Source organism: Crotalus tigris, unplaced genomic scaffold, assembly GCF_016545835.1.
Source record: "Crotalus tigris isolate CLP2741 ecotype Arizona unplaced genomic scaffold, ASM1654583v1 scf7180000018340.3345759, whole genome shotgun sequence".
Taxonomy (NCBI): Eukaryota; Metazoa; Chordata; class Lepidosauria; order Squamata; family Viperidae; genus Crotalus; species Crotalus tigris.
The window spans coordinates 2,377,654-2,402,930 of record NW_024096953.1 but is presented as its reverse complement, the minus strand read 5'-3'; the positions used below and the strand labels follow the sequence as shown (position 1 = coordinate 2,402,930).

Below are 25,277 nucleotides of genomic sequence, written 5' to 3'. Positions count from 1 at the left end.
TTCTCAAAGGCTGGAGGGATCTGGCTGCTAACTTTCTGAGGAGAAGGAAGTCTGGCCTTTGGCCGTCTGGTTGCTGGGGTCAGACTACGCCCTGTGCCTTCTTCCTTCTTGCAGCTCTTGAGGGAAAAAGACACCCAAGAGGACACCTAGCAGAGCCCAGGGCCTTCCTTTTTTTAATGCATGGTCAGGGTTGCTGCCCTGTCTTCCTCCCTGCTAATTGGATCTGAGCATCTCCCGAGATTAGCAGGGCTTCTGCAGAAGCTTGCGCTGGCTCTTAAGGATTTGGAGGCAAAGTCTCCTGGCCTTTTGAGTCATGCAAGGTGAGGGGAAAAGAACACAACGGTCTGGAGCCTCCTCTGCTGATGTCCGTTGCAGGCCTGGAGGGCGGATGTAGGGAGGGTCCCTCAAGGGCCAAAGGCCACCTTAGAAGTTGCTCCTTCAGAAGCAGGGCAGGGTCCCAACGTGAGACCGTCCTCTCCCCCTCCCCCATGCTCCCTGCCCCTCACTTCCAAGTGAACCCTCTGCACACCCCAAACGGGGGGGGGGTGACTGCACCTCACGCTCTCTGCAAAAGTGCCAAAACAATCAGGATTAATGGCAGGAGCTGTTGTCTTGGCTAGGCTGCTAACAAAAACATCCTGCCTTTGGATCCCAGAAGGAAAGAATGTGCATTGGAGCAGGGGATTGGTGGACAGACAAAACTGGCCAGTGTTGGTCTCTAAAGGCGGCTTTGATGTGAACCAGAGCTGTTCAGAGTAAGGCTCTGCCAGAGGTGGCAAAATTGGAAAGGGAAGGGAAGGGAAGGGAAAGAAGGAAGGAAGGAAGGAAGGAAGGAAGGAAGGAAGGAAGGAAGGAAGGAAGGAAGGAAGGAAGGAAGGAAGGAAGGGGAAATGAAAGATGGGAAGGAAGGAAGGGAGGAAAGGGAGGGGGAGAGAAGGGAGGGAAGGAAAGGAAAGGGAGGGAGAGGGAGGGAAGGAAATATGATACGAGATGACTACTGTGTTTGGAGCAGAGTTGTGGTGATGACATCTTCTGTTCCCTGATCTCAGATCAACCGATTCTCTCTTGCAGAGCATGGGTGTAGTCCTTTACGTCTTAGTTTGTGGAGCTTTGCCTTTCGATGGACCGACCCTCCCCATCTTGAGGCAGCGAGTTTTGGAAGGAAGGTTCCGTATCCCCTACTTTATGTCTGAAGGTAACAGCCACAGATCCTTTACAGGTCTTTCCGCCTTCATTCCCTGCAGACTCTCATATGCTGCAGGTGGTGGAGGTAGCAAGGGACGAGAAGTCCCAAAGATCCATATTGGGGGGGAGGGGGCCTTCGGGCAACTTGACTGATCTTTGATAATAATACTCTGAAATTGTTTGGCCAAAACAGGGAGAATTTGCACAGGGATACAGAGTGATGTCCATCCTCACAAAGAGCAGAGCTTCCCTCACCCTAGTCCAGTGATGGCGAACCTTTTAGAGACCAAGTGCCCAAACTGCAACCCAAAACCCACTTATGCATTGTCGGGTGCCGGGTGGGTGTGGCCCATTGGGTAGGTGTGCCCCATTGGGTGGGTGTGGCTGCAGTGGTAATGGCAGACTGGATGGGACTAAAAAGTTCAATCAATCAATTCCAACTTTGCAAGATCTTTTTTTTCCCTGCGAGAAGTTGAAATTGACTGATTGATTGAAGCTTTTTTTTTTTTTTTGTACATGGCGGCAGAGGCCTAAAGCGAAAAGGTTTTATAAAACCCAGCTGAAGGCCTAGGACTGGGGCGACGGCGCGTGTGCCCACAGAGAGGGTTCTGAGTGCCGTCTCTGGCACCCGTGCCGTAGGTTCGCCACCACTGCCCTAGTCCTTCACATCTGGCTTCTGACAGGCAGAGAGGTGGGCAGTGAAATTGAAACTCCCGGTCCTGTGATGTCTCACTTAATGGCCCTGTCACTTAGCGATGGACTTGCTGGTCCCAGTAGCGGCCGCTAAAGGAGGATCACCTGTTTTAAGGGCTTTTCATGTATAGACGATGTAACGATGGCCCTGGAGTTGGGGTCATCTCTGACCCAGATGCTCTTCCTTCCTTCCTGTATCCAACTCTCTTTTTCGTTTTGGGGGCCTGTGCAGAGTGCGAGCATCTCATCCGGAGGATGCTGGTTCTGGATCCATCCAAGAGACTCAGCATTGCCCAGATTAAGGATCACAAGTGGATGCTAATAGAGGTTCCGGTCCAAAGGCCCGCTCTCTATTCCCAGGGGCAAGAGAACGGACCTTCTATCGGAGAATACAACGAGCAGGTCCTGCGGTTGATGCACAGCCTGGGGATTGACCAGCAAAAGACCATCGAGGTAAAAGAGTCTCCGGCAAAGAGCGAGGATTTAACTCAGGGGCCTCCAAACTTGGCAGCTTTAAGACAGGTGGACTTCAACTCCCAGAATTCCCCAGCCGGACCCCTATTTCTCAATCTTAGCCACTGGAAGATGGGTGGACTTCACGTCCCAGAATTCTTCAGCCAGCATGCTTTGAAATATCTGGACTTCGTGGCCGGCTAGGGAATTCTGGGAGTTGAAGTCCACAAGTCTTAAAGCTGCCAAGTTTGGAGGCTCCTGATTTAACCTCTTGGATTATTGTTCTGCAAGCGAAAACATGATTTTATTTCACCCTCAGGCTTTTGGGGGGAGATATTTGCAGCCGGAGGGCCCAAACGCTTTCATTGCTTTAGTAAAATAATTGCAGAATAAAAATAATCCCACTTACAAGTAGCCCTCAATTTGCAATCATTCTTTTAGCGACCATTTGAAGTTGCAGTGACACTGAAAGAAGTGACTTACCTAGTCCTTGCACTTATGACCGACAGTCACACGATCAAAATTTGGGAGCTTGGACAACGGGCAGATATGACAATGGATGCCACATCCTGCGATCACCCCAAGTCGCAAGAGCAAAGCCTTCTCACAAGCAGAGTCAATGGGGCAAGCTGGATTTGCTTAATGACCTCACGATTCATTTAACGACTGCAGTGATTCGTGTAACAAACGTGGCAAAAATGTTAGTGCCTTAACAACTGCCTTGCTTGAGCAGTGGAAATTCTGGTCCCGATTGTGATTGAAAGTTGAGGATTAGCTCCCTTAGGCTTCCAAAATGTCGGGGGAGGGGGATGCTTTGTTAACATGGATTTCCATTGTTGCTCTGGTTTATTGTGTAATTCTGGGGAAATAATATATATATAGGAATTGGAAAAAAAAAACATGTACTTTTCCTTTCATGTCGGTTTTTCCCTAACCTTTGGAAATTCGCTCCAGACAACCGCATCACTATTTTCTTCAAAGGGCCAGTTCTGATTGTTGGCAGGAACGTTTTATCCCTCATGCTTCAATGCAGGAACGGTTCTTACACCTTCACGTCAGAAGTTAGCATCAAAAGTACAAGTGGGCATTGTTTGTCCAAGAAGTTTGGGGAAGTTCTGGGAATTAGGAGTTGACGAAAACAGGAAGTGAAACCCTCTTTTTTTTTTTTTCTCGCCCTCAGCTTCTGCCGGTCGAGAGCTGAGGGCGAGAGCTTAAAAAGCCCGCAAGTTGCCCCTTTTATTTTCGGCCTCTCGGCTTAGGATTCCAAACCAAGCGCCGTTCCAGAAATAAATGCTCAACTGCTCCCAGCGGGGACTCCGTGCGATCACTTCCTGAGAAGGCTCGATATTTTTAGCCGATGTGGAGCCTGCGATATTAATGCTTCCTGCCAGCAACTCCGGCTGGGGTTTGGGGGGGGGGGGAGGTTAGGAGTGGGGGGAGGATGTACGTCAATGAAACCGAGATCCTCAGTTAGAGAGACCCAGCCGGGGTTGGGTTTTGCTTTTGCCGGAATCAGAAGATCTGAGTTTGGGGGGCTGAGCTCCCCTCTGCAAAAGGGGGTTTTTGGAAAAGCTGCAGCCGCCACAGGATGTAGAGCCCCCCATTATCCCCCATTGCGCGGAAATGGTTGGGTACCCCTACATGCCGTCCTCAACAACAGCTGATTTAAGGACTGAAATCACAACAGCCCTGGGGAAAAAAATGACTTTTAAGTGTTTTTCACACTTATGGCCCTTGCAGCAGCCCCAGGGTCACGTGATCAAAATTGGCAAGCAGTTCGTGTTTACGACGGTCGCCGTATCCCGGGGGGTCCTGCAATTCCCCCTTTTGCAACCATCTGACAAGCAAAGTCAATGGGGAGGCCAGTTTTGCTTAACAACCGGGTTACTGACTTAAACAATTGCGGCAATTCGCCACCGTGGCAAGAGAAGTCGTAAAAGGGGGAAAAACTCACTTAACAAATGTCTCACTTAGCAACAGAATTTTGGGCTCCGTTGTGGTCAAGGGCTGCCTGTGTCCGATTAGGGCAGGAACACAGTGCTGCAGCGCGGGTTCCCCGAAGAGATGGGCTTGTGATTCCATAGGGCCACTTCTCTGCCACTTCTCCGGCCTCTGGGAAAATCCCCCCTGCGGCCCCTCTCCCCCCTCCCCCCCCGCTGGAACCAGAGCAGAAAAATACAGGTTGTCCTTGACTTAGGACCACAACTGAGCCCCAAGTCTTCTGTTGCTAAGCAAGACAGTCGTTAAATGCCCCATTTTACCACCTTGCTGGCCGTGGTTGTTAAACGAATCACTGCACTTCTTAAGTTAGTAAATCAGTCTGGCTTCTCCATTGACTTTGCTGGTCAGAAGATCCCAAAAGGCCAATCAAGGAGAATTATGTGTAGCTCAGGGCTGAAATGAAAACTCCTTGGTGCTCTCTGAGCTTGCTTCTTTTCCTGCAGACGTTTCGCGACCCAACTAGGGAACCTCAACTGTGCTGGTCACGTTACCTAGTTTGGATGGCGAAACGTCTGCCAGGAAACAAGCTAGCTGACATGACCCCGGGGACACTGCAACCATCATAGATAACATGCCACTTCCAAGCCTCCGAATTTTGATCCCGTGAGCACGGGGATGCTGTAATCTTCGCAAGTTTGAAAAACGGTCATCAGTCACTTTTCCCAGTGCTGTGTAACTTGGAAGGGTGACTAAACGAAGGGTTATAACTCAAGGAACTCTGCACCATCCAGGGAGCAAACTATCGGGGAGGCCTGATCGTGATGCCCCGAAGGACGCTGGGGAAGAACCAATGCCCCGACTCAACTCCCGGGCGCTTGTCTTCTTCTTCTCTCAGTCCCTGCAGGATAAGAGCTACAATCACTTTGCTGCTATCTATTACTTGCTGGTAGAGAGGCTGAAGTCCCACCGCAGTAGCTTCCCCGTCGATCAGAGGTTAGACTCTCGCCAGCGGCGACCCAGCACCATCGCCGAGCAGACAGTTGCCAAGGTAATTGCCCGCGCTATGTTCTAGAGCTACAGTTGGACAATCTAGAACACAGAAGAGCAGGAGGGCTCTCGTCCTCTCTGCAAAAGCCAGGGGTTTTCTGCCCGGAAGGCTCGCCGAGTGAGACAGAGTACGAACCCAGTCCGTACCTAACCCTCGTGCCACCAGCGGTTCTCCAGAGCTCCCGCTAGTCCCATTTGAAATAAACCTGTCACAAAAGTCCACGTGATCCACCACTATGTGCTTCTGGAAATGGACAGGAAATCCTGTATTGCTGAGCAAGCATATTGTTTCAGAAAGGGGCGCTATCTCAGGAAGTATTTCTCATCCTCTCAGCAACTTTAAAGATGGGTGGACTTCAATCCCCAGAATTCCCCAGTCAGCGTGGCTGGCTGGGGAATTCTGGGAGTTTGAAGACCACCCATCTTTAAAGTTCCCGTGTTTGAGAAACCCCGATCTCGGGCCCAAGTGGTTCTTCCCCTTGACTGCAGAAACCGCCAGATCTGAATAATGTTTACTAAATGTAGACCACCCAGAAGCCCCCATGAAAACGTCTGCCACATCTGCCCTGAACTCTCTTGACAGCTGGCTGATGGATATCTCCTTGCTTCTTCCCCTTTTGTCCCAACTCCCTTCCACACTCCAGGAGACAAATGCCTTATATGTGGAGGGTTAGGCCTTGGAGAAGGTTTCCTGGTTCCTTCTGCGTAGAGTCAGTATGGAAATTGCATGGACCGCTTCAAGTTCTGAGCTTTTGTGAGATTTGGGCAGGATAAAACTTCAGTCAGTGGCCGGGCAGCAGCACCAATGGACCAAACTGCCATCTTTCAGTTCAGTTGTAATGAGAGCCTCCATCTTGGGAGAAGCTGCTTGCGGCACTTTAACCTCTTCTGTCTTCCTTCTTCTCAGTTTAAGTCAGATTTCTTTTTTTCTCTCCTTTTTGTTTGTCGTAGCGTCCTTGAACTTCCTGGTTTCCTTTGGCTTCTGCTTTTGACAGCCTTTTTCTCTCGCCCGTCACAGGCTTCTGTGGCTCCTGTAAACTTGCACTCTCCAAACGCGAGGCTACGAAGGTCTCCTGGCCTCCCGCCAACAGTAGAAGCGTTCTCCTTCCCCAGATCCGTCTGCCAGGTGGAATCAACTTTCATGGAAGAAGAGAGAGTCGACACACCCAAAGTAAGGGCATCTCGCTCTGCAGGGGGATTGTGTTGTGTGCCGTTTTATTTTGGATTTGCCAAGCTACAGCCCCTTAGAGCAGGGGTCCCCAACCCCCGGGCCGTGGACCAGTACCGGGCTGCAGCATGCCAGCAACCAGTCCGCACAAACAAGCAAAGCCCCATCCTCAGGATGCAGGTAGCACACAAAACCACGTCCCCTTCGATCCGTGGAAAACCTCTCTCCACGGAACCAGTCGCTGGGGCCCCAAAGGTTGGGGACCTCTGCCTTAGAGGTACTTTTAGTCCTCGATTTATGACAACAATTGAGCCCAGAATTTGTGTTACTAAGTCTCCAAAAATCTGGGTCCTCATTTTACCGACCATGAAAGGATGGAGCCATTGAGGATCGAACTGCTGGCAGTGGGCAGAATTAGCCTACCATGCCGCATTCTAAGCTTTGCGCCACCAGGGCTCTTTTAAATCAGCCCTATTTTTGGTCCTATGATCATGGGAGGTACTTTGATTGTCATTATTATTATTATTATTATTATTTTTAAAATTTATAAGCCGCCCCACTCCCGAAGGACTCTGGGCGGCTAACAATAAAAAACACATAAAACATAACAAAACAACAATACAAAAACAATCATCCAGGGGTCAGATTTTATAAACCCCAGGCCTGCCGGAAAAGCCAGGTCTTAAGTAGCTTACGGAAGACCAACAGGGTGGGAGCGGTCCTAATCTCCAGGGGGAGCTGATTCCAAAGCGTGGGCGCCATCACAGAGAAGGCCCTCCTCCGCGGCCCCGCCAAATGGCACTGCTTGGCCGACGGGGCCCGAAGGAGGCCCAGCCTGTGGGATCTAACTGGACGTAGGGAACTATGAGGTAGTAGGCGGTCTCGCAAATAGCCTGGCCCTGAGCCATATAGGGCTTTAAAGGTAATGACCAACACCTTGAATTGGACCCGGAGACCAATAGGCAAGCAGTGCAGCTCGCGGAGGATAGGTGTAACGTGGGTGTACCGAGGAACACCCACTATCACTCGCGCGGCTGCATTCTGGACCAACTGTAGTCTCCGAATACTTTTCAAGGGTAGCCCCATGTAGAGCGCGTTGCAGTAGTCATAAGTGCGAGGACTGTTTTTCCAGTGCCGTTTGAAGTCCGAATGGGTTGCTAAATGAATGCTTGGAAGTTGAGGACGATCGATCATCCCATCGCTAAAGGAGTAGCTTGGGGGCGCTTCCTCTCCTCAACCCGGCTGCCTCTTCTCTCCCCCCTGTGATTAGGTGAACGGCTGCCTGTTGGATCCCATTCCCCCGGTGATGGTTCGGAAGGGGTGCCAGTCGCTTCCAACCAGCATGATGGAAACTTCCATCGACGAAGGGATAGAAGCGGAAGGGGAAGCGGAAGCGGATCCCGCCCAGGCCTTCGCAGCGCTGCAAGGATCTCGCAGTGGGAAGAGGCGACATACCCTGGCCGAAGTGACCAACCCCCTCTTGGCCATGCCAGGCCCAGGTACAAAAACAGGGTCCGAGGGTCCAGGCCAGAGATCAGAGCTTCAGACAAAGGGGTCACTTCTGATCCAACCTTCCCCCCACCTTATGCTCTCCGGGAAGTTCTGGAAAGACAATCCCACCACGCCAGGTTGAGGAAGGTTGATAACAGAATCAAGAGTTGGAAGGAGCCTTGGGGGTCCTCTAGTCCAACCCCCTGCTCAAGCAGGAGACCCTAGACCAGTGGTGGCAAACCTATGGCACGGGTGCCAGAGGCGGCACTCAGAGCCCTCTCTGTGGGCACGCGTGCTGTCGCCCCAGTCCTAGGCCTTCAGCTGGGTTTTATAAAACCTTTTCGCTTTAGGCCTCCGCTGCCGTGTGCAAAAAAAAAAAAGGTTCAATCAGTCAATTTCAAAGTTGGAATTGATTGATTGAACTTTTTAGTCCCACCAGTCTGCCGTTACCACCGCAGCCACGCCCACCCAATGGGCCACACCCACCTGGCACCCGACAATGCATAAGTGGGTTTTGGGTTGCAGTTTGGGCACTTGGTCTCTAAAAGGTTTGCCATCACTGCCCTAGACCAGGGGGGTCAAACTCGTCGCATCAAGCGACGTATCGTGACTTTTTTCCCCTTGCCGGAGCTGGGATGGGCACAGCTTCTGCGTGACGCATACGGCCTGCAGACTAGCAGTTGGACACCCCCGGTCCGTGGACTGGCACCGGGCTGCGGCATGCCAGCAACTGGTCCGCACAAATAAGCAAAACCCCATCCGTGGGATGCAGGCAGCACACAAAACCCCGCACTCTCCGGTCCATGGAAAAACCTCTCTCCATGGAACCGGTCCCTGGTGCCCAAAAGATTGGAGACCTCTGCCCTAGACCATTTCAGACAAATGGTTGTCCAATCTCTTCTTGCAAACCCTAAACCTAACCCGTCTTACGTCCCACTTGAATTTAACTGTCAAGAACGGAGGACCCGTGAGTCTTCTGCCTGCCTTGGAACCAGCCATGAATTTGCTTTGTGGGAAGATCCGAGGAGCAACGGTGCAGATGGCGGCTGCTTGCTTTGCCAAGCCATCTCACGACAGGCTGCAAAGATTGGGAAGAGCAGACAGTGTCAGCTCAGAAGCCACCAGCTGGCAAGGGCTTCACGGTGCTGGTAGCAAACAGAAAAGCCCTCAAAGAGAACAAGTTTCTCTCGGTTCACATGTCTCCGCTTGCACGTTTTTGTGGCATATGTTAGGTGTCTGCAAGAGGGAAGGCCTGCCCACGCTTTGGGGAAAAAAAAAAACGGAGAAATCAGTAGGAGAGCGCTCTCAAAATCGCTGTTGAGCCAATGACTCCTTTTAGGAGGGTCATCCCCATAAAGCAATTCATGTGTGTCGTTGCGTTTCCAGTAGACTATTGACTTTCCAGGTCCTAGAGAGACAGCAGGCTTGAACGTGAGGCCAGGTCACAGAGTGCTTAAACAAGGTTTCAAAGGCCCGGTTGAGATCTCCAAAGGATGCAGGCGACTCTTAAATGGGGGAGTAGGGTGGTGGGCTCTGCTCTGGCTGAGTTGGAAGCAGGACTCAGGCCTCAGCTGGGGGCCTACGTTCATTTCATTCTTCTGGACATCCTGCTTCGGTCTCCTTGTGTTCAGAGGTCAGTAACTAACTGGGGTCCATTAGAGCAGGAATCTCCAACCTTGGCAACTTGAAGACTTGTGCACTCCCAGAATTCCCCAGCCAGCCATGCTTAGAGCAGCCTTTTTCAGTCAAGGTCTTCTAAGCCTCTATGAGCCCCACTATTCTCTAGCGCAGGAGTTCCAGCCTTGGCAACTTGTGGACTTCAACTCCCAGAATTCCCCAGGCTCGCTGGAGAATTCTGGGAGTTGAAGTCCACAGGTCTTCAAGTTGCTAAGGTTGGAGCCCCCTGCATTAGAAGAAGCTTTAGAGGAGAAACATTGGCCTCATCCTCATTGGCCCACTCAAGTCAAGAGTAGCTTATGTGGGCCAAGAGTTGGGAAGACTCTCCTTGTAGGCCTCACAAAGTGATCCGCTTGCCTTTCTAGACATAACGGCCCTGGTGGATCATGGTTAATTCTGTTTCTTGTGCTTCTTCTTGGGTGCTGAAGGAAAAGTCTTCTCCATGGATGAGAACCAATCCTTGAGCAGTGTTGACTCGGAATATGACATGGGATCTATCCAGAGGGATTTAAACTTCCTGGAAGACACCTCCTCCTTGAAGGAAATGGTTCTGGCCAACCCACCAGCTCCGAGGATGACCCCTCCTTTCATTGGCCTGAGACCGCCTAATCCAGCTATGCAGGCATTGGCTGCCCATAAACGGGAGATCCACAATCGTTCCCCGGTCAGCTTTCGGGAGGGGCGCAGAGCCTCGGACACATCCCTGACGCAAGGTAACTGCTGTGGGTTGAGTGGCATCAGAGGGACCGACAGTCTTTGATGGCCAAAGCCTGGTTGCCATTGGCTGCAGGAGTTGGGGCCGTGATGCCTTGACTTGGCCAAAGGGGCTTTGGGGTGGTCTCTTGCAAACTTGCAGCAGAAACCAAAAGAATGCAGAAATTGGTCACCATGCTTGTGAAAAGGTCCTTAAAGGTCCTTAAATCACTTTGGAATCACTCGGCTCTTTACCCTCCCAACAGGAATCGTAGCGTTCAGACAACACCTTCAGAACTTGGCCAGAACCAAAGGAATCCTGGAGCTGAACAAAGTCCAGATGTTGTATGACCAGATGAGGTCAGAAGATGAACCTTCTCTGGAATCAGCTTCTCCTCACTTGCCAGACCTTGAGGGTGGCTCCCAGCAGGTACGTCCTTCATCACCTGGGTTGGGGCTCTCTGGAGCCACTGAGCTCCTACACTATACATAATCCAACTTCTTTCTGAAGCTACCTTCAAAGGTGTGCAGATGTCTTAAGTCCCCCCCACCCCCAACCAGCAGGGTCCCAGCTTCCCAAATTCTGAATATTGGGGATCGGAGAAGTGGTTTAGATAGATGTAGATACCAAGGGATGATGGAAGCTGTAGCACGTCAAGCACCAGCTTTTGATTCACCTGGGCCTGAAACGTGGCACCGTCCGGTGCCATTCCTGCCAGTCTAGAGGTTGAGGATCTGGAGGTCCTCTTGATGGCCAGAACCTCAGCTCAAACCTTGTGCGGTTGCCTCCTCCAGGCCACAGAAATGCAGTCTGAACGTTTGATGGTGGGATGGGTGGATGGGGTTATTTTGAATTCAATGTTCTTCCCCCTTCCTAAAGAGTCTGATTAGTTACCTTGCATTTCTGAACGTTTCTGAGTCCGCCTTTGGCTCCAAGCAGCTGGGAGATCATTTGGCCAATAAGGTGTTTGCCGCCCCCTCTTTTTCCCTCCAGGAAGAGGCGTCGTCACCACAGGAGGCGGCTTCCACCTTCCCCAGCAGCCTCCATCCCCCGTTGCTCGCCAGGCGCCAGAGCTTAGAAACGCAGTATTTGCAGCACCGGCTTCAGGTATGTGTTGCCTTCCTGGAAAGCCTTAAGGCAGTGTTTCCCAAACTTGACCATTTTAAGGCATGAGGACTTCAACTCCCAGAATTCCACAGCCAGCAACGCTGGCTGTGGAATTCTGGGAGTTGAAGTCCACATGCCTTAAAATGGTCAAGTTTGGGAAACACTGCCTTAAGGGATGGCTGCCTTTCCTTTTTCAAATCCACTTCATGGAAAAGGGCAGGGGGGGGTTCTCCTCCCACTGCCACACTCGGGGAGCAGGAGGGGAGGGGTTGCCTCCTCCCCAGGTCAGAAGGGGGGGAGGGGAGTCTTAGATCCAACCCACAAATTCATCTGCCTTTTCAAGACTTCCATGGCAGTCTCGCCTCCTTCCCTTTCCCCTTCTCCTCCTCCTTCTCCCAGAAGCCCGGCCTGCTTTCAAAAGCCCAGCACGTGTGCCAGGTGTTTTGCAAGGAGATACCTCGGAGCCTGGAACAGCAGCTGCAGGAGCACAGGTGAGCCGCAAGCTTGGGGGAGGTGGACTTCAACTCCCAGAATTCCCCGGCAGGCATGGCTGACCGGGGAATTCTGGGACTCCAAGTCCAAAGGTCTGAAGACTTGTGGACTTCCAATTCCCAGAATTCTGGGAGTTGAAGTCCACAAGTCTTAAAAGTTGCCAAGGTTGGAGACCCCTGGCTTATGGGCAAGCAGACTGACAATTCTCCCTCTCTTAATTTAGGCTGTATCAGAAGCACCTCTTTCTCCAGAAGCAATCCCAGCTGCAGACTTACTTCAACCAGATGCAGATCGCTGAGAGCACCTACTCCAGATCCGGCCAGCTGCCCCTCCCTTGCCATGAGGATCCCCCTCCTCCTCCTCCCCAGTTCAGCCTGGTGCAGGCCTTGAGCCCCGTCATGGAGCCTCCGTCTGCCGAAGACATGCAATATGACCCTTTCCTCAGCCAGTATCAGAAGCTCCATCTTGACCACCAACCTCCTCCCGCCCTCCACGGCTCCTCCCAGGTTCCCCTGCCAGCACCCTCCCAGCCGCAGTATTCCTACCAGACTTGCGAAGAGCTACTTGGCCTCTCCCCTGACCTGAACTATGCCGGCCAGCCTCAGTATCCCCTGGACCCCGGCCAGCAGAGTGGTGTAGCCGTGGGCAGTGTCCAGAGGGCCTCAGGTCCTCCTGGCTCTCAGTCCAGCTACGACACCTTAAACCTTGCCCAGCTGCCGGGGCTCTTGGATTGCGAAATGATGGAGACGGTGGATCCCCAACACGGAGGCTATGTCTTGGTGAACTAGCAGCTTGGGAAGCCTTCTGGAGAAGAGGACGGCGGGTCGAAGTCGAGTCACACCACGGCTGTGGATTGCCATCTGTGCTCTGTCTCCCGCCTCCCCGGCGGTTTCTCCCGATCCTTGAGCGTCACGGATGACGATCTAAACTCTCTGAACTGATACTAGCGGAGAAGGGCCACGTCTCCCTTCCCGGGAGAGCCGGAGGGGCTGGAGGCAGACCCTGCACCTTCCCCAGAACAAAGAACTGCTTTGAAGGGAAGGAGACCCACCCGCTTGGGAGAAGGAAGAAATCTTTCGTATTCTACTCGCCTCTGTCAGAGGAAACCTGGGAGAATTCAGGAAGAGCAGTGAATTTGCTCTACACCATACTTGGCAATAAAAGCAATACATTTTTTTTTCATTGGAATTTGGCCGAGATGTCTTCGACACGGAAGCCAGTCAGGAATGTAGGATGCCCAGGGCATTGAGAATTGGTCCGCTAAGCTAGGCTGGGCTGTAGGTCAGAGGTGGGGAACTCTGGCCCCCTTGACGACTTGTGGACTTCCACTCCCAGAATTTCTGAGCCAGCCATTCTAGGAGCTGAAGTCCCCACAAGTCACAAGAGGGCCAGAGTTCCTTACCCCTGTGGAGATGTTCTTCAGAGGACTTGCAAGAACTCTTTGGACTTCGTTGGCCGGATGACTTGCAGGGAACTCCGAATCTTTGCACCTCTCACAGACTCCCTGGGTTGTCGACGAAATGGAAATCCGTCTTGGAGTTAACGTCTAGGGTTGTCGAGGTCCTCCAGGGATCAGCAGGGAAAGCGGTCCAGGAGTCTGAAGCTAAGCAGCATCAGCAAACTTGAGGAGAACTTTGTCACTGGACAAATTGTTCTAGGCTGCCCTTTGTAGCTATTTTTTTTTTCTTTTTTAGAGGAAGCAAAACTACTTGGACTTCAAGAGTGCGTCGGTGGTTGTTCTTAGGCTTTGCATATTTGGGCAACTATTTAGGGGTGTAGTGTTAAGGACAAAGCAGAATAAGCTTATCAGAAAACCCATGTGAAGTGATAGTGCCGTGCCTTTTTTTCGGTTCTTTCTAACACCCTTTCTTTCTCTCTCTTTTTTAAAATTTCTGAAGTTTTAAAAGAAACCACCCCATCTCTTGTCCAGGCTGACACCAAAGTCCCTTCAGAGACCGGGTTCCACCGTGTGGAATGCGGGTTTCGTGATTCTCTCCCCCCCCCCCATAACTCTTTCTGACTCACTCATCTAGAGACCTGATTTTAATTTTCCTTTCAAAAAAAGTATTACAGCAATATTTAGGATCGGTAACCGTCGACTCGCTCATCCCGTCAACAGGTGTCTGCTCTGTAAAAGCATTGGCCTTTCTAGGAAAGACACAAATATACTTCCAACTTATTTGAAGAGGAGATGAGGTGAGCATTTCAGGCAGAGCATTTGGAGACTTCTACGGGAACTGGGTAAAAATTGAAGCACAACCTCCAACTTTTTTTTAAGCACAAAAAAGGGTCACCCAGCAAAATAGCCCAGTAGAAAGCAAGGGGAGGCCTCTGGTTTTGGTCCGATGATCCATTCTGGTGATTTGCTGGCCCATTTGATGCTGTAGGACAGTGTTTCCCAAACTTGACAATTTTAAGGCATGTAGACTTCAATTCCCAGAATTCAACTCCCAGCAACGCTGACTGTGGAATTCTGGGAGTTGAAGTCCTCATGCCTTAAAATTGTCAAGTTTGGGAAACACTGCTGTAGGACAACATGTTTCAATCTCAGCCATTTTAAGATGGGAGGACTTCAGCTCCCAGAATTCCCTAGCCGGCTATGCCGGCTAGGGAATTCTGGGAGTTGAAGTCCACCCATCTTAAAATGGCCATGGTTGAAAACCACAGTTCTAGGGTAACTGCAATAAAATTTGGGGGGAGATCTCTTCTGATCTGTTTTAAAACTATTGACCGGTTTCAAAGAAGAGAAATACATTGTCCCGCTGATGGTGTTCTCTGTCAACTACAATCATCCCTGGAGTGGTTCTCCAAAATTTGCAACAAGAAATCAGTTCCATGAAATAACACCCACCGGGTCTAATCGGGAAGTGGCCCAGGAAGAGCTTGAGTTGGGGCAGCCTGGGGGATGGGTGGCCCATCCTGATGGTGAGGTTGCTTCCCTTTGCCCTCAGCTCCAACCTCTTGGAGAAAGAATCCAGCTTCCCATGGGGCTGGGCTTGTGGCTTTGGGGGGTGCTTCCCCCCCAGGTGTTTTACGCCCAACAGAGCGTGAAAACTTTCTGTCTGCCGCCTGTTCTTCCACGGGATCTCTTGTGCATTCCACGAGTCGGAAGAGATCGTCCCAGCCTAACTTCCTTGCAAACTGCAGGAAGAAGTCCATCAACCCTCCCAGCTGACCATCTTGGGGAAATCGGAGCGAGCAGGGTGAGGAATGTAGCCCAGGTCAGCCCTTCCTCCCCTCTTCGATCCACGGAGGAAGACCCCTCAGCCCATCACAGCAGACTGGATTGAGCTACCAAGAACCCTGCTGGGCCTGGCACGGGTTACCGGTGGCTGCGTTGCCGACTCACCTAAGGAGCCAACGCGCTTTTTTGTAGCATCCCAGGGGCTGCCTTGGTGCAGAAGGCTGCTGATTTTGTGCAACCCCCCCCCCCCCGACTTCACGGGTAGCAAACCTGTGAGCAGGTACCTCTTTGCCAGAGATTTATTCCACGAGGGCTTGGAGAGGACTGTTGAGTTCCTGGCCAGGTTTACTGAAGGCTAGTCAGCCAGGCAACCAAACTGGTCTGGCTCCCATCTGTGCTTCCAGAGCCCACCTTGTAGCCATCTGGGGCAGATTCAGGACCACCAAGTGACCCAGCCTCGTTCTCTGGGCAGGGGGGGGTGTTATTTTTTCCCCCTGTTCTGGGACTGAACCTCTGAATGTAAAGCTAGTTTAGACACACACACCCCTCCATCTCTCCCTCTGCTGAACAGTCTGTGTTTCGCAACCTCTGGTGTCTTTCCAACGACAGCGATCCGGGGGAAAGTGTGTTTTCCCAGCCAGACTCGCCCTGCCTGTAGGACGCCACCCCTTCCTCTTGTGTTCCAGCTCATTCAAAGTAGTCGCTTCAGTCCAATCGACTGTGTGGGTCCCTTTGAGGGGTTTGTGAACGCCACTGTTTTTAGGAAACGACTAGCTTTATCCATTCAAAACGCAGGTCCCTTTGAAGAGACTTTGGTGAGAGGTCAATTGGCGAGGGGGGGTGGGGGGAGGGTTTCCACAATCTTTTACTATGGAGACAAGTGCAATATGTGTGTGGTACGTTCTTTAATGTATTTTTTAAGAAAAAAAAAGTTAAAAGGATTTAGACTTCACTTAAGGAAACCTGCACCAAGGTGGCAAACGCCTCTTTGGGGGCATCCCTCTGTAGTATTTACATGCTGGACTCTGTCAAAGCAATTGCAATGTATTAATGCAGAATAAAGAACTTGGACCTTCCGTTTGTTTTTGTTTTTTCATTTTTGTTGAGCTCCGTGACATCAGCTCCTGTTTTTGGGCATCGGGACTGGCAGCCTCTCTTGCAGATCTTCAGGAAGCTGCTCACGATGGCCGGCGTGGTTATAAATCGAAGGTCCAGCAGCCGAAGTAGCAGGTCCCCAGATTGATCCCAGGTACCTCCCTGGATAGCTGGGAAGGCCCATCATTGTGATGGATTAAGTAAGATTCTGGCTTGGGAAGCAACAGCAATAGCACTTAGACATAAAACGCTTCAAGGTGCTTTACAGCCCTCTAAGCCAGCGGTTCTCAACCTGTGGGTCGCGACCCTTTGGGGGGTCGCACAAGCCTTTCACAGGGGTCGCCTAAGACCATCGGAAAACACATATTTCCAATGGTCTTAGGCAGGGCTTGTCAACTGCCTTCTCTTCCCCCCCCCCCCACTACTCCACCTCACTTGTTTGTGGAAAATATGCTGCTTGGCGGCAGTCTGCACGAACTCTACCAAATGTGCCCTGCAGGGGGCGCTTGAAGAGCGCAGGCGCAGAGCAAGGCCCTGCCCTCCCCAGAGACTCATTGTGCAGCAACCGGATTGACTTCTCGTGCACGCAGGTCAGCGAAGGGGAGGCCGCCGCAGCACCCAACTCCGCCCGTCAGCTGGCGACCCCCAAACTTGCGCTTGTCAGCCGGGAGGTCTGGTGATGGCCGCCAGTCTCCTTTGCCACCCTGCCCGTCCTCGTCTCCTCCGCCCGTTCATGTCGAGCCTGCCGGGGCTTGACGGAGAGAGGGAGGGAAGGAAGGAGGAAGGGACTCCTCTCCTAAGCTTCAAAGCACAATCAACTTCCCAAGGGCGCCACAATCCTCACAAAAGCGGGGGGGCGGAGAAGCAAAAGGGGCGAGAAAGCTCGCGGCGGGCTCGAAGGAGCACCTGTTAGCGTTGGTGACGAGAAATTCCCCACAAACCCAGGAAAGGGGTGGAGAAAAGGAACCCCCTTTGGGAGGAAACTGCCACCTTCTTCTTGGCTTTGCGCTCTTCTGTTCCTTGGCAGCCGGGCTGCCAAGCGTCTGCTAGCTGGAACTTCCTTTCCTTCCCTCCCTCTTGGTCTCTTCCTCCTTCCCTCCCTCTCCCATTGTCCCTTCCTTCCTTCCTTTCCTTCACCTCCCTCTTTGTCCCTCCTTCTCTCCCTCTCTCCCCTTGTCTCTTCCATCCTTTCTTCCTTCCCTCTTGTCCAGGATCGGGGCGAGCCTCTACAGCTGATCCGCGCTTCTGCAGAGCAGCCCAGAAGCAGATCAGCTGTAGCAGCTCTCCTTGGCTCCTGCCCAGCAAACTTGCTCGAGCTTTGCTAGAAAATATGCCGCTTGCTAATTTAGCAGAAGCGTGAATCAGCTGTAGCCCAGCGCTGATCCTGGCGCTTCTGCTAACTTAGCAAGTTAACAGTTTTCTGGCGAAGCTGAGCAAGGGAGCTGGGCGGAGCTCTCCTCTGCCTCTGCCTGTGCACAGGTAGGTTTGGCATGTCGCCATGGCCACCGGCAGCAAAGCCACCAGCCACGCTTGTCCCTTCCTGGGCAGGGAGGGGGGAGGAAGGAAGGGACAATGAGAGAGGGAAGGAAGGAAGAGACAAAGGGAAGAAGGAAGGAAGGAAGGAAGGAAGGAAGGAAGGAAGGAAGGAAGGAAGGAAGGAAGGAAGGAAGGGACAAGGGGAGAGGGAGGAAAGGAGGAAGAGACTAAGAGGGAGGGGAAGGAAAGGAAGGAAAGAAAAGAGGGACAATGGGAGAGAGGGAGGGAAGGAGGAAGAGACTAAGAAGGAGATGAAGGAAAGAAGGAAGGGACAATGGGAAAGAGGGAAGGAAGGAGGAAGAGATTAAGGGAGGGAAGGAAGCAAGGGACAATGGGAGAGAGGGAGGGAAGGAGGAAGAGACTAAGAAGGAGAGGAAGGAAAGAAGGAAGGGACCATGGGAAAGAGGAAGGGAAGGAGGAAGAGACTAAGAAGGAGGTGAAGGAAAGGAAGGAAAGAAGGAAGAGAATGGGAAAGAGGGAGGGAAGGAGGAAGAGACTAAGGGAGGTGAAGAAAAGGAAGAAAAGAAGGAAGGAAGGGACAAGGGGAGAGAAGGGAGGGAAGGAAGGCAGGCACCCACCCCAGTCCCATCCCAGAAACCCACAGATTCCCCCCCCACAGGCACTCTGCAACCATAGTGATCAGCTGGCCACGCCCCCTGGCCATTGATCACGTGACCCTGGGACACTATGAATGTCATAAGTATGAATCAGTTGTCAAGCATCCGAATGTAAATCACATGACCCTGGGGATGCTGCAACAATCATAAGTGTGAAAAATGATCATAATTCGCTTTTTCAGTGCTGTTGTAACTTCAAACAGTCGCTAAGCGAATTGTTGTAAGTCGAGGACTACCTATACTTTCCCATTTTTTCCTCTCTTTTTTTGGTCAAGATTTTGATAAAACGCCCAGCCAGCTGGATGGGGAGTTGGGGGTCACCACAACATGAGGAACTGTATTAAAGGGTCGCGGCATTAGGAAGGTTGAGAACCACTGCTCTAAGCAGTTTACAGAGTCAACATATTTGGCCCCCAACAATCCAGGCTTTTACCGACCTGGGAAGGAGGGAAGGGGCTGAGTCAACCTTGACCCGGTGAGAATCGAACTCCTGGCAGTTGGCAAAGTCCACCTGCAACCCTGCATTCTAACCACTGTGCCAGCAGGGCTCGAGATCTCACGAGCAGGTGCAAATGTTCAAATTTCTTCTCAGAGCCTGGTCAGAGCTGGGAGTGCAGTCATGTTTTGAAAAAAAGATAATCCTTTACTGAAATCTCTGACCGATTGTCATCCAGACAACCAAAATCAACTTCCTTGTAAAGGATTCCTGGACTCTCAGGGAACAGCTCTGAATAAATGTGGCCTGTCTTCCACCTGGCCACCGGTCACTTTTTTAAAGACCTGTCACATCTCCCCACGATAGCCTCTAGGCTAAATATCCAAGCAATCCTTGTTTAGCGACTGTTCGCAGTTATGAAAAATTAGCTTTGCAACCAGTTCTCCCACTCACCCATCTTTGCAGGTCTGTAAAAGCAAAGGAAAGCTGACCATCATAAACACAGTTGCTGGCTCACTTAGCAATCACTTGGCTTCACCTTCAAGTTGCCCGTTCCAATTGTGGTCACTAAATGAAGATTACCTATATACTTAGTGCTTCCTATTGTTCCTCTTCAGTTCTCCTTGCCAAGTTTGCTGTCCTGAGGACTGCTCTAGTTCTTCAAAGCTTGATGGAGTTTTCGCGTAGTTTGACCCATGCAGAATAAAAGTTAAATAGTACATTATTATTATTTTTTTATCAGAAACCAACCGTGTGGGACAGACTTTGGCTATCACCGAAAAAAAGCAGATAGCCTAAATTGCCACCTCTTCTTCGTTCTTCCCCTTTGATACTACAGATTTAGATTGCAGATAGCAGATGGCAGCCTTCATCCAGCCCAAACACGGCACTTCCCTGTGCAGTTAATCCCTTGTCAATTTTGTTTTCTTTCCCGAGAACTATGGTACAGCACGAGTAATACAGAACGCAAACAAATCGCTTTGCATGGTGCCATGGGAAATAACGCTGGGGTTTTCGTTCTCTCTCTTTCCTTGAGGGTAGAAATTCAGCCTGCCGGTTATTTTGAGATGGCAAATTGATTCCACGGGTTAAGATGCTGAGCCAATTCATCAGAAGAGGCATTTTAAGATGTATTTAGTAGCTTTTCACTGCAGTTGGAAAAAGCCTCTGTCTCTTTTCTGAACTATGAAATAGAATAAATGACCAAGAGTCAGTTGGGTGTACTGGTTAAAGCAGTGTTTTCCAACTTCGGCGACTTTAAGAGGGTTGGACTTCAACTCCCAGAATTCCCGAGAGTTGGCTGGGGAATTCTGGGAGTTGAAGCCCACCCTACTTAAAAGTTGCCAAAGTTTGAAAAGCACTGCCCTAGATGTCCTGTAAAGCAACATGTTTTATAATCTGTGGGATTTTTCACTCCATTTTTAAAAACACAGCACTGGGTAGCACAGGTTTTTGTAACAGAATTATTTAAAATGGGGAATTCTGGGAGCTGAGCACATCTTAAAAGCTGCCAAAGTTGAAACACACCGGGTGAAAGTCTAGGCTGGAAAGCAGAAAAGCCTTGTGAGTTTTAATCCTCCCTTAGGCACCAAGCCAGCTGTCTATCTCTCTCTATCTCAGCCCCAGGAAGAAAGCAAAGGCAAACACTTCCAAAAATGCCAAGTTCTTGTTCAGGCCTTCGCCAGCAGTCAAGACTGACTCTTAGACACACACACTCACTCACACACACACACACACAGAGAGAGAGAGAGAGAGAGAGAGAGAGAAAGAGAGAGAGAGAGAAATAGCCAGCCGAGTGTGGAAAGGAAGCTTAGCGACAGCCAATGGCTGAGTTCTCACACTGCATGAAGTCACTGCCTGTCAGTGTTGCCTGTCCTTTTCTTCCTAATAGTTTTATTCAATTTTGTAAAACATGCCGTAAGATCAAATAAGAGAAAAAGAGAGAAAAATAGAAGTGCAGAAAGATAAAAGAAAGGAAAAAGAAAAATACGTACCAAGAACGGCTTCTGACTTCCAAGCTTATAACAGGCTTCACCTATTTTGAGAAGGCTCTGGATTGTGGTTTTGTGCGATAGGTAAACCAGTGTGTGCACGTGTATACACACACACACACACACACACACACACACACACACACACACACACACACACCAGCATCCAAACTGTAACCTCTGAACAGAAAGGACACACTTTCTGTGTGGGCAGCTGGGGAGGGTTGTGCGAATTGGCACAACATGTGGATTTGGGCAGAGGTGGCCCTTCCCTTTGTCTGCACACAGCTGCCCCCCTGCTGGGCATTCTCAAGCTGGCCAACAGTCAGAAGAAGCCTCTGGTGCTTTATCCCGGGGGAGGGGGGTTAAAAAGATCCTGTACCGAAGCGGACCCTTTCATGAGGCTTCATCATCAGGGTGGGAAGCTGGCAAAACTCAGAGGCCCCACTTGGACCGATGGCAAAAGATGGGAAATTCTGTGGGTTTTGGTCCCAAGATCAGAGCTTGGAGATGTCCCTCGTTGGCACATTCTGGACATCCAAAAGTTCCCATGTAAAAACCTGGGGGGGGGGGGAAGCGGCTGCCTCTAAGCCAGCGGTTCTCAACGTTTGTGTGACGGCGACCCCGTCACACAAACGCTATGCGCATGCGCGGCGTGCATGGACTGTGCCCATGCTCAGTGCGCATGTGCGGGACCGCGCCCCATGCTCAGTGCGCATGTGCGGGACCGCGCACATGCACGGCACGCATGCGCGGGACCGCACCCCATGCGCGGCGCCCATGCGCGGCACTGCCCCCATGTGCAGGGCTGCCCCCATGCGCGGTGCCCATGCGCGGTGCTGCTCCCCATGCGCGCCGCCCATGCGCGGGGCTGCCTCATGCGTGGCGCACATGCGCGGCGGTGCCCCCAGAGGGGAGAAAATGGCGGATCGCCGCCTTTGGCGACCCCCGAAAAATGGTCGATCGATCCCAAATGGGGTCGCGACCCATAGGTTGAGAACCGTTGCTCTAAGCCCAGGCCAGGGTGGGCTGACGTGCCCGTTCCCTCTGCCAACGGTGGGCCCTGGTGTCTTTTCTGCTCTTCCAGCAGCAGCTGCTAAGTCAAAGTTTCAACAAGTGACAATCACCCAAGCAGATGCGTTGGCATGGCAACGGCTCCAAGGAGACCCTGAGTGCGTGCCCACAATCACATAGAATGGTGGGGGGGGGGGCTGCCATCCTCTCTCCCTCCCCGCCCAGCACAGGAAAGGCAATCACAAGTTGATTAGTGTGAATTATTCATTAATCTCATCCTGCCTGTCACTCTGCATGCCAAGGCAGGGCTCCAATACCATCCCACAGGGTGGGGGTCCTGGAGGGGCCTGAGGTCATGGGTTGGAGGTCAGCCTCTGGTCTCCTGCTTGAGCTGCAGAGCTCAACCCATCCAGGGATCATTAACAGCAGAGGCAGAATTTGCACCCAATGCCAGCTGGATGGGTCGCCTCTCCCGTTGCCTTCTTTCCTGGCTGCAGGGCTGGAAAGTGCCCCTCCCCTGGAACAACCAAGCCTGATCAAAAGAGAGAATTGAGGAGGCCTGAGATTTTGGTGGGAGGGCCCCCTCCCCCGGGAACAGCCAGGGGTCTCTTGCAACTTCAATCTTCCATCTGCAAAATGGCCAGGGATTGCAAAGCCCATAAACCCTCTGCAGGATCCAAGCTGCAGAGTTCAGCCGACTGGCCTGGGGGCTGCTGCCACTGCTTCCCCTCCCCCCATGCAGACACCCCCACTCCAGCTGGCCTGGAGCATGGGAGGGGTCCTGGCTGCCAAACAAGAATGAAATCCTTAGCAGTAGCCATGGAAACCAGGTTCCTCCCCCCTGAATCCTGTGGAAATCAGACAAGGTGCTCCAAATGTATTCCTTTCCTCCCCCTCCCCCCCCACTTTTTCCCATCCAGCTTGGAAGGGAACCAGAATCCGCTGCCAGCCCTCCTTTGGGGGCTTCCCTGCAGGCAGGCAGGCAGGCTGGTGGGGGGGGGGACACAGGGAGATGGTCCTTGACCCCCAAAGAGCTACCCAAGTTAGTGTAATCAAGCGAGGGCTGAAACAGATGTTGAACCCTGTGCTGATGCCCCCCCCCCTAAAAAAATCCAAAAATAAAGCCTTACTGTTTTTGACTTTCCCCACTTGAGAGATGCTGACCCAAAAAGAATCCTCCTCTGGACTGGAGGAAAGAGAACATTTGAGGAAAAAAAAATGCATTTGGACAATTTCCCCCTCTGCAGTGCAGGTTCTTCCCCTGAAGATTGCCTCTCTCTCTCTGCTGATGCCCAGGGAGCCTGTCAAAGCTCCCGGCTGCCCCAATCCTATCCCGTGATCCACGATTTATTCCTCCTTGTTCTCATTCAGAGTCCAAATCCTTCCACTCTGGGGCAGTTCTTCTTCTTCTTCTTTCTTTTTGAAAAACAAGCACATTTTTGGTAACTGTCCAGCAGGGCTGGGCTGGCTGTTTTCTGGCTGTCAGTATGGGGCTGGGGGTGGCCCCACATGGAATGTATTTAGAGTTGTGCCTGTGTGTGTGTGTGTGTGTGTGTGTGTGTGTGTGTGTGTGTGTGCGCACCCACACGCACTTTTCTTCCTTTTGTTGTTAATTGCGAAGTCGGGTCCGACCCATCGTGACCCCATGGACAACGTTCCTGTCCTCTACCATCTTCTGGAGTCCATTGAAGCTCACGCCTACTGCTTCAGTGACTCCATCCAGCCATCTCATTCTCTGTCGTCCCCTTCTTCTCTTGCCCTCCATCTTTCCCAGCATCAGGCCCTTCTCCAGGGAGTCCTTCCTTCTCATGAGGTGGCCAAAGTAGTTGAGTTTCAACTTCAGGATCTTCCTGGTGTTGGTGTTTTGTTTTTTCTTTTGCTGGGTTCCCTTTTTGAAAAGGACCCAGATAAACGGGGAAAAGGGGGTGAGCCCCAACCACCTCGGGTGTTGTTTTGAAAAGAAAAATGAAACAAAAGTGGCACGGGGGTGGGGATTGTGACAAAGTGTGCACAGCAGGGCTGTTTGAAAAATAAAAATGGAGTTTGCAAGCCCAAGACTCACTCCCTGCCCCAAGGACAGGGGGAAATTGGGCCACTTTAAGCAATCTTCCTTGGAGGGCAGGGGGTGCTCAAGGTTTCCTTTGACTTGGGGGGGCATGGAAGAGGGCTAGGACCTTTGCTGAAATGGAGGTCTTCTCCAGGGGGGTTGGAAAGAATGAAGAGAAGTGGTGGTAAACAGGGGTGGAATGGGGGGAGGGGGAGAAGAGCCTCCCCCGGAGTGTGCCAGGTCTTCTCTCCAGAGTTCTCTTTGCTCAGGATTCATGCCAGGGGATCATCCGCTTTCCGGCATGCCCTTCATGCCCTCCCTTAAGAAGCAGCTTTCTACCATGCCGGGTGGCTGCAGGGCCGGCTTTCCTTCAACCCGGGCGGGAAGAAGAAACCTTGCCCTGTCCAAAGCATTCACACATTCACAGCCTTTCCCCCTTCAGCAGCGAAGGGAACGTGTTTTGTGGACTGCTGGAATTCTAGGAGTTGGAAGTCCACACATCTCAAAGTTGCCGAGGTTGAGGAACGCCGGACCGTACGGTCCTGCAGCCAGAACTTTTGGTGGCCCCAAAGCCCCCATGGTAAAAAAGCAAAACAAGAAACAAAGCCCCCTCGCTTCAAAAAGTAGCCCCTGAGAATCGAAAAGCAAACAACGTACTGGATCGTCTGAAAATCAGAACGATGGGTGAGAAGAACCTTTAGCAGATGGTGTCTTCTAAGCTGAAACAGCTTCCAAGAAAGTCCGTCCTGTCCTGCTTGCAGAAGACGGGTTCGTGTGGGAGAAAGTTGAACTCCCAGGTATGGTAGCTCCACAGCACAGGGGTCTTCACGGAGAGGCCCCTCTTCGAGACTTCAGAACATCTCCATGACCTCTGGGATGTCCATATTGGCCAGTGGGCTCTCCAGGAGAAGATAGTCCTGGAGGGACCACGCCATGTAAGACTTTCTGGGTCCAAGGAAGCCCTTTAAGTTACACCCAGGAGCCTAATTTATAATCAAGTGTTATTAACCTGAGGTTCTATTAGCCTAAGCAACTCCATCTCTGCCCTCAACTTTCTCCAGTCCATCCTTACAAAGGATTTTGGTCCCCTCTGCCAGAAACCGGCCTTCGAAAGCTGAGAACATGGGAAAAACACTGGAGATTAATCCATCAATATTTGCTGTTCTGAACAAGCTGTTAGCATTTCTCCAGTACTTAACCTTTATTATATTATTTGTGTGTGTGGGGGGGGGGCTTGAGCTTGTTTTCTTGCTGGTTCTACTGCTTCCTGGAACCCAGCCCTGGACTCCAGATCTTGTGGTTTGTGTAGCAAGGGCTTAGAGAAGACTTTCTTAAGCTGGTAAAGAATTCCACATTGGTACATTAGGAACAAATGCACAGGAGGTGGTTAGGAATTACTTTTGTTTGCA

The 25,277-nt window shown here is 51.5% G+C and overlaps 1 protein-coding gene across 2 annotated transcripts in view; it reads left to right on the top strand.

Moving 5' to 3' along the window:
* The window catches only part of SIK2 (salt inducible kinase 2), a 51,881-nt gene extending 38,745 nt beyond the window's left edge, over nt 1-13,136 (top strand). The window contains exons 6-15 of one of the 2 annotated variants that reach the window (XM_039350583.1): nt 1,072-1,195; nt 2,111-2,331; nt 5,168-5,320; nt 6,338-6,490; nt 7,758-7,986; nt 10,084-10,368; nt 10,615-10,778; nt 11,343-11,456; nt 11,859-11,947; nt 12,172-13,136. In XM_039350583.1, the coding sequence (XP_039206517.1) occupies nt 1,072-1,195; nt 2,111-2,331; nt 5,168-5,320; nt 6,338-6,490; nt 7,758-7,986; nt 10,084-10,368; nt 10,615-10,778; nt 11,343-11,456; nt 11,859-11,947; nt 12,172-12,736 (2,097 nt within the window). In that variant the 3' untranslated portion in view covers nt 12,737-13,136. Of the gene's footprint in view, nt 1-1,071; nt 1,196-2,110; nt 2,332-5,167; nt 5,321-6,337; nt 6,491-7,757; nt 7,987-10,083; nt 10,369-10,614; nt 10,779-11,342; nt 11,457-11,855; nt 11,948-12,171 lie in introns of both variants that reach the window. The other variant, XM_039350582.1, reaches the window with a different exon arrangement.
* The last annotated feature ends 12,141 nt before the right edge of the window (nt 13,137-25,277 follow it).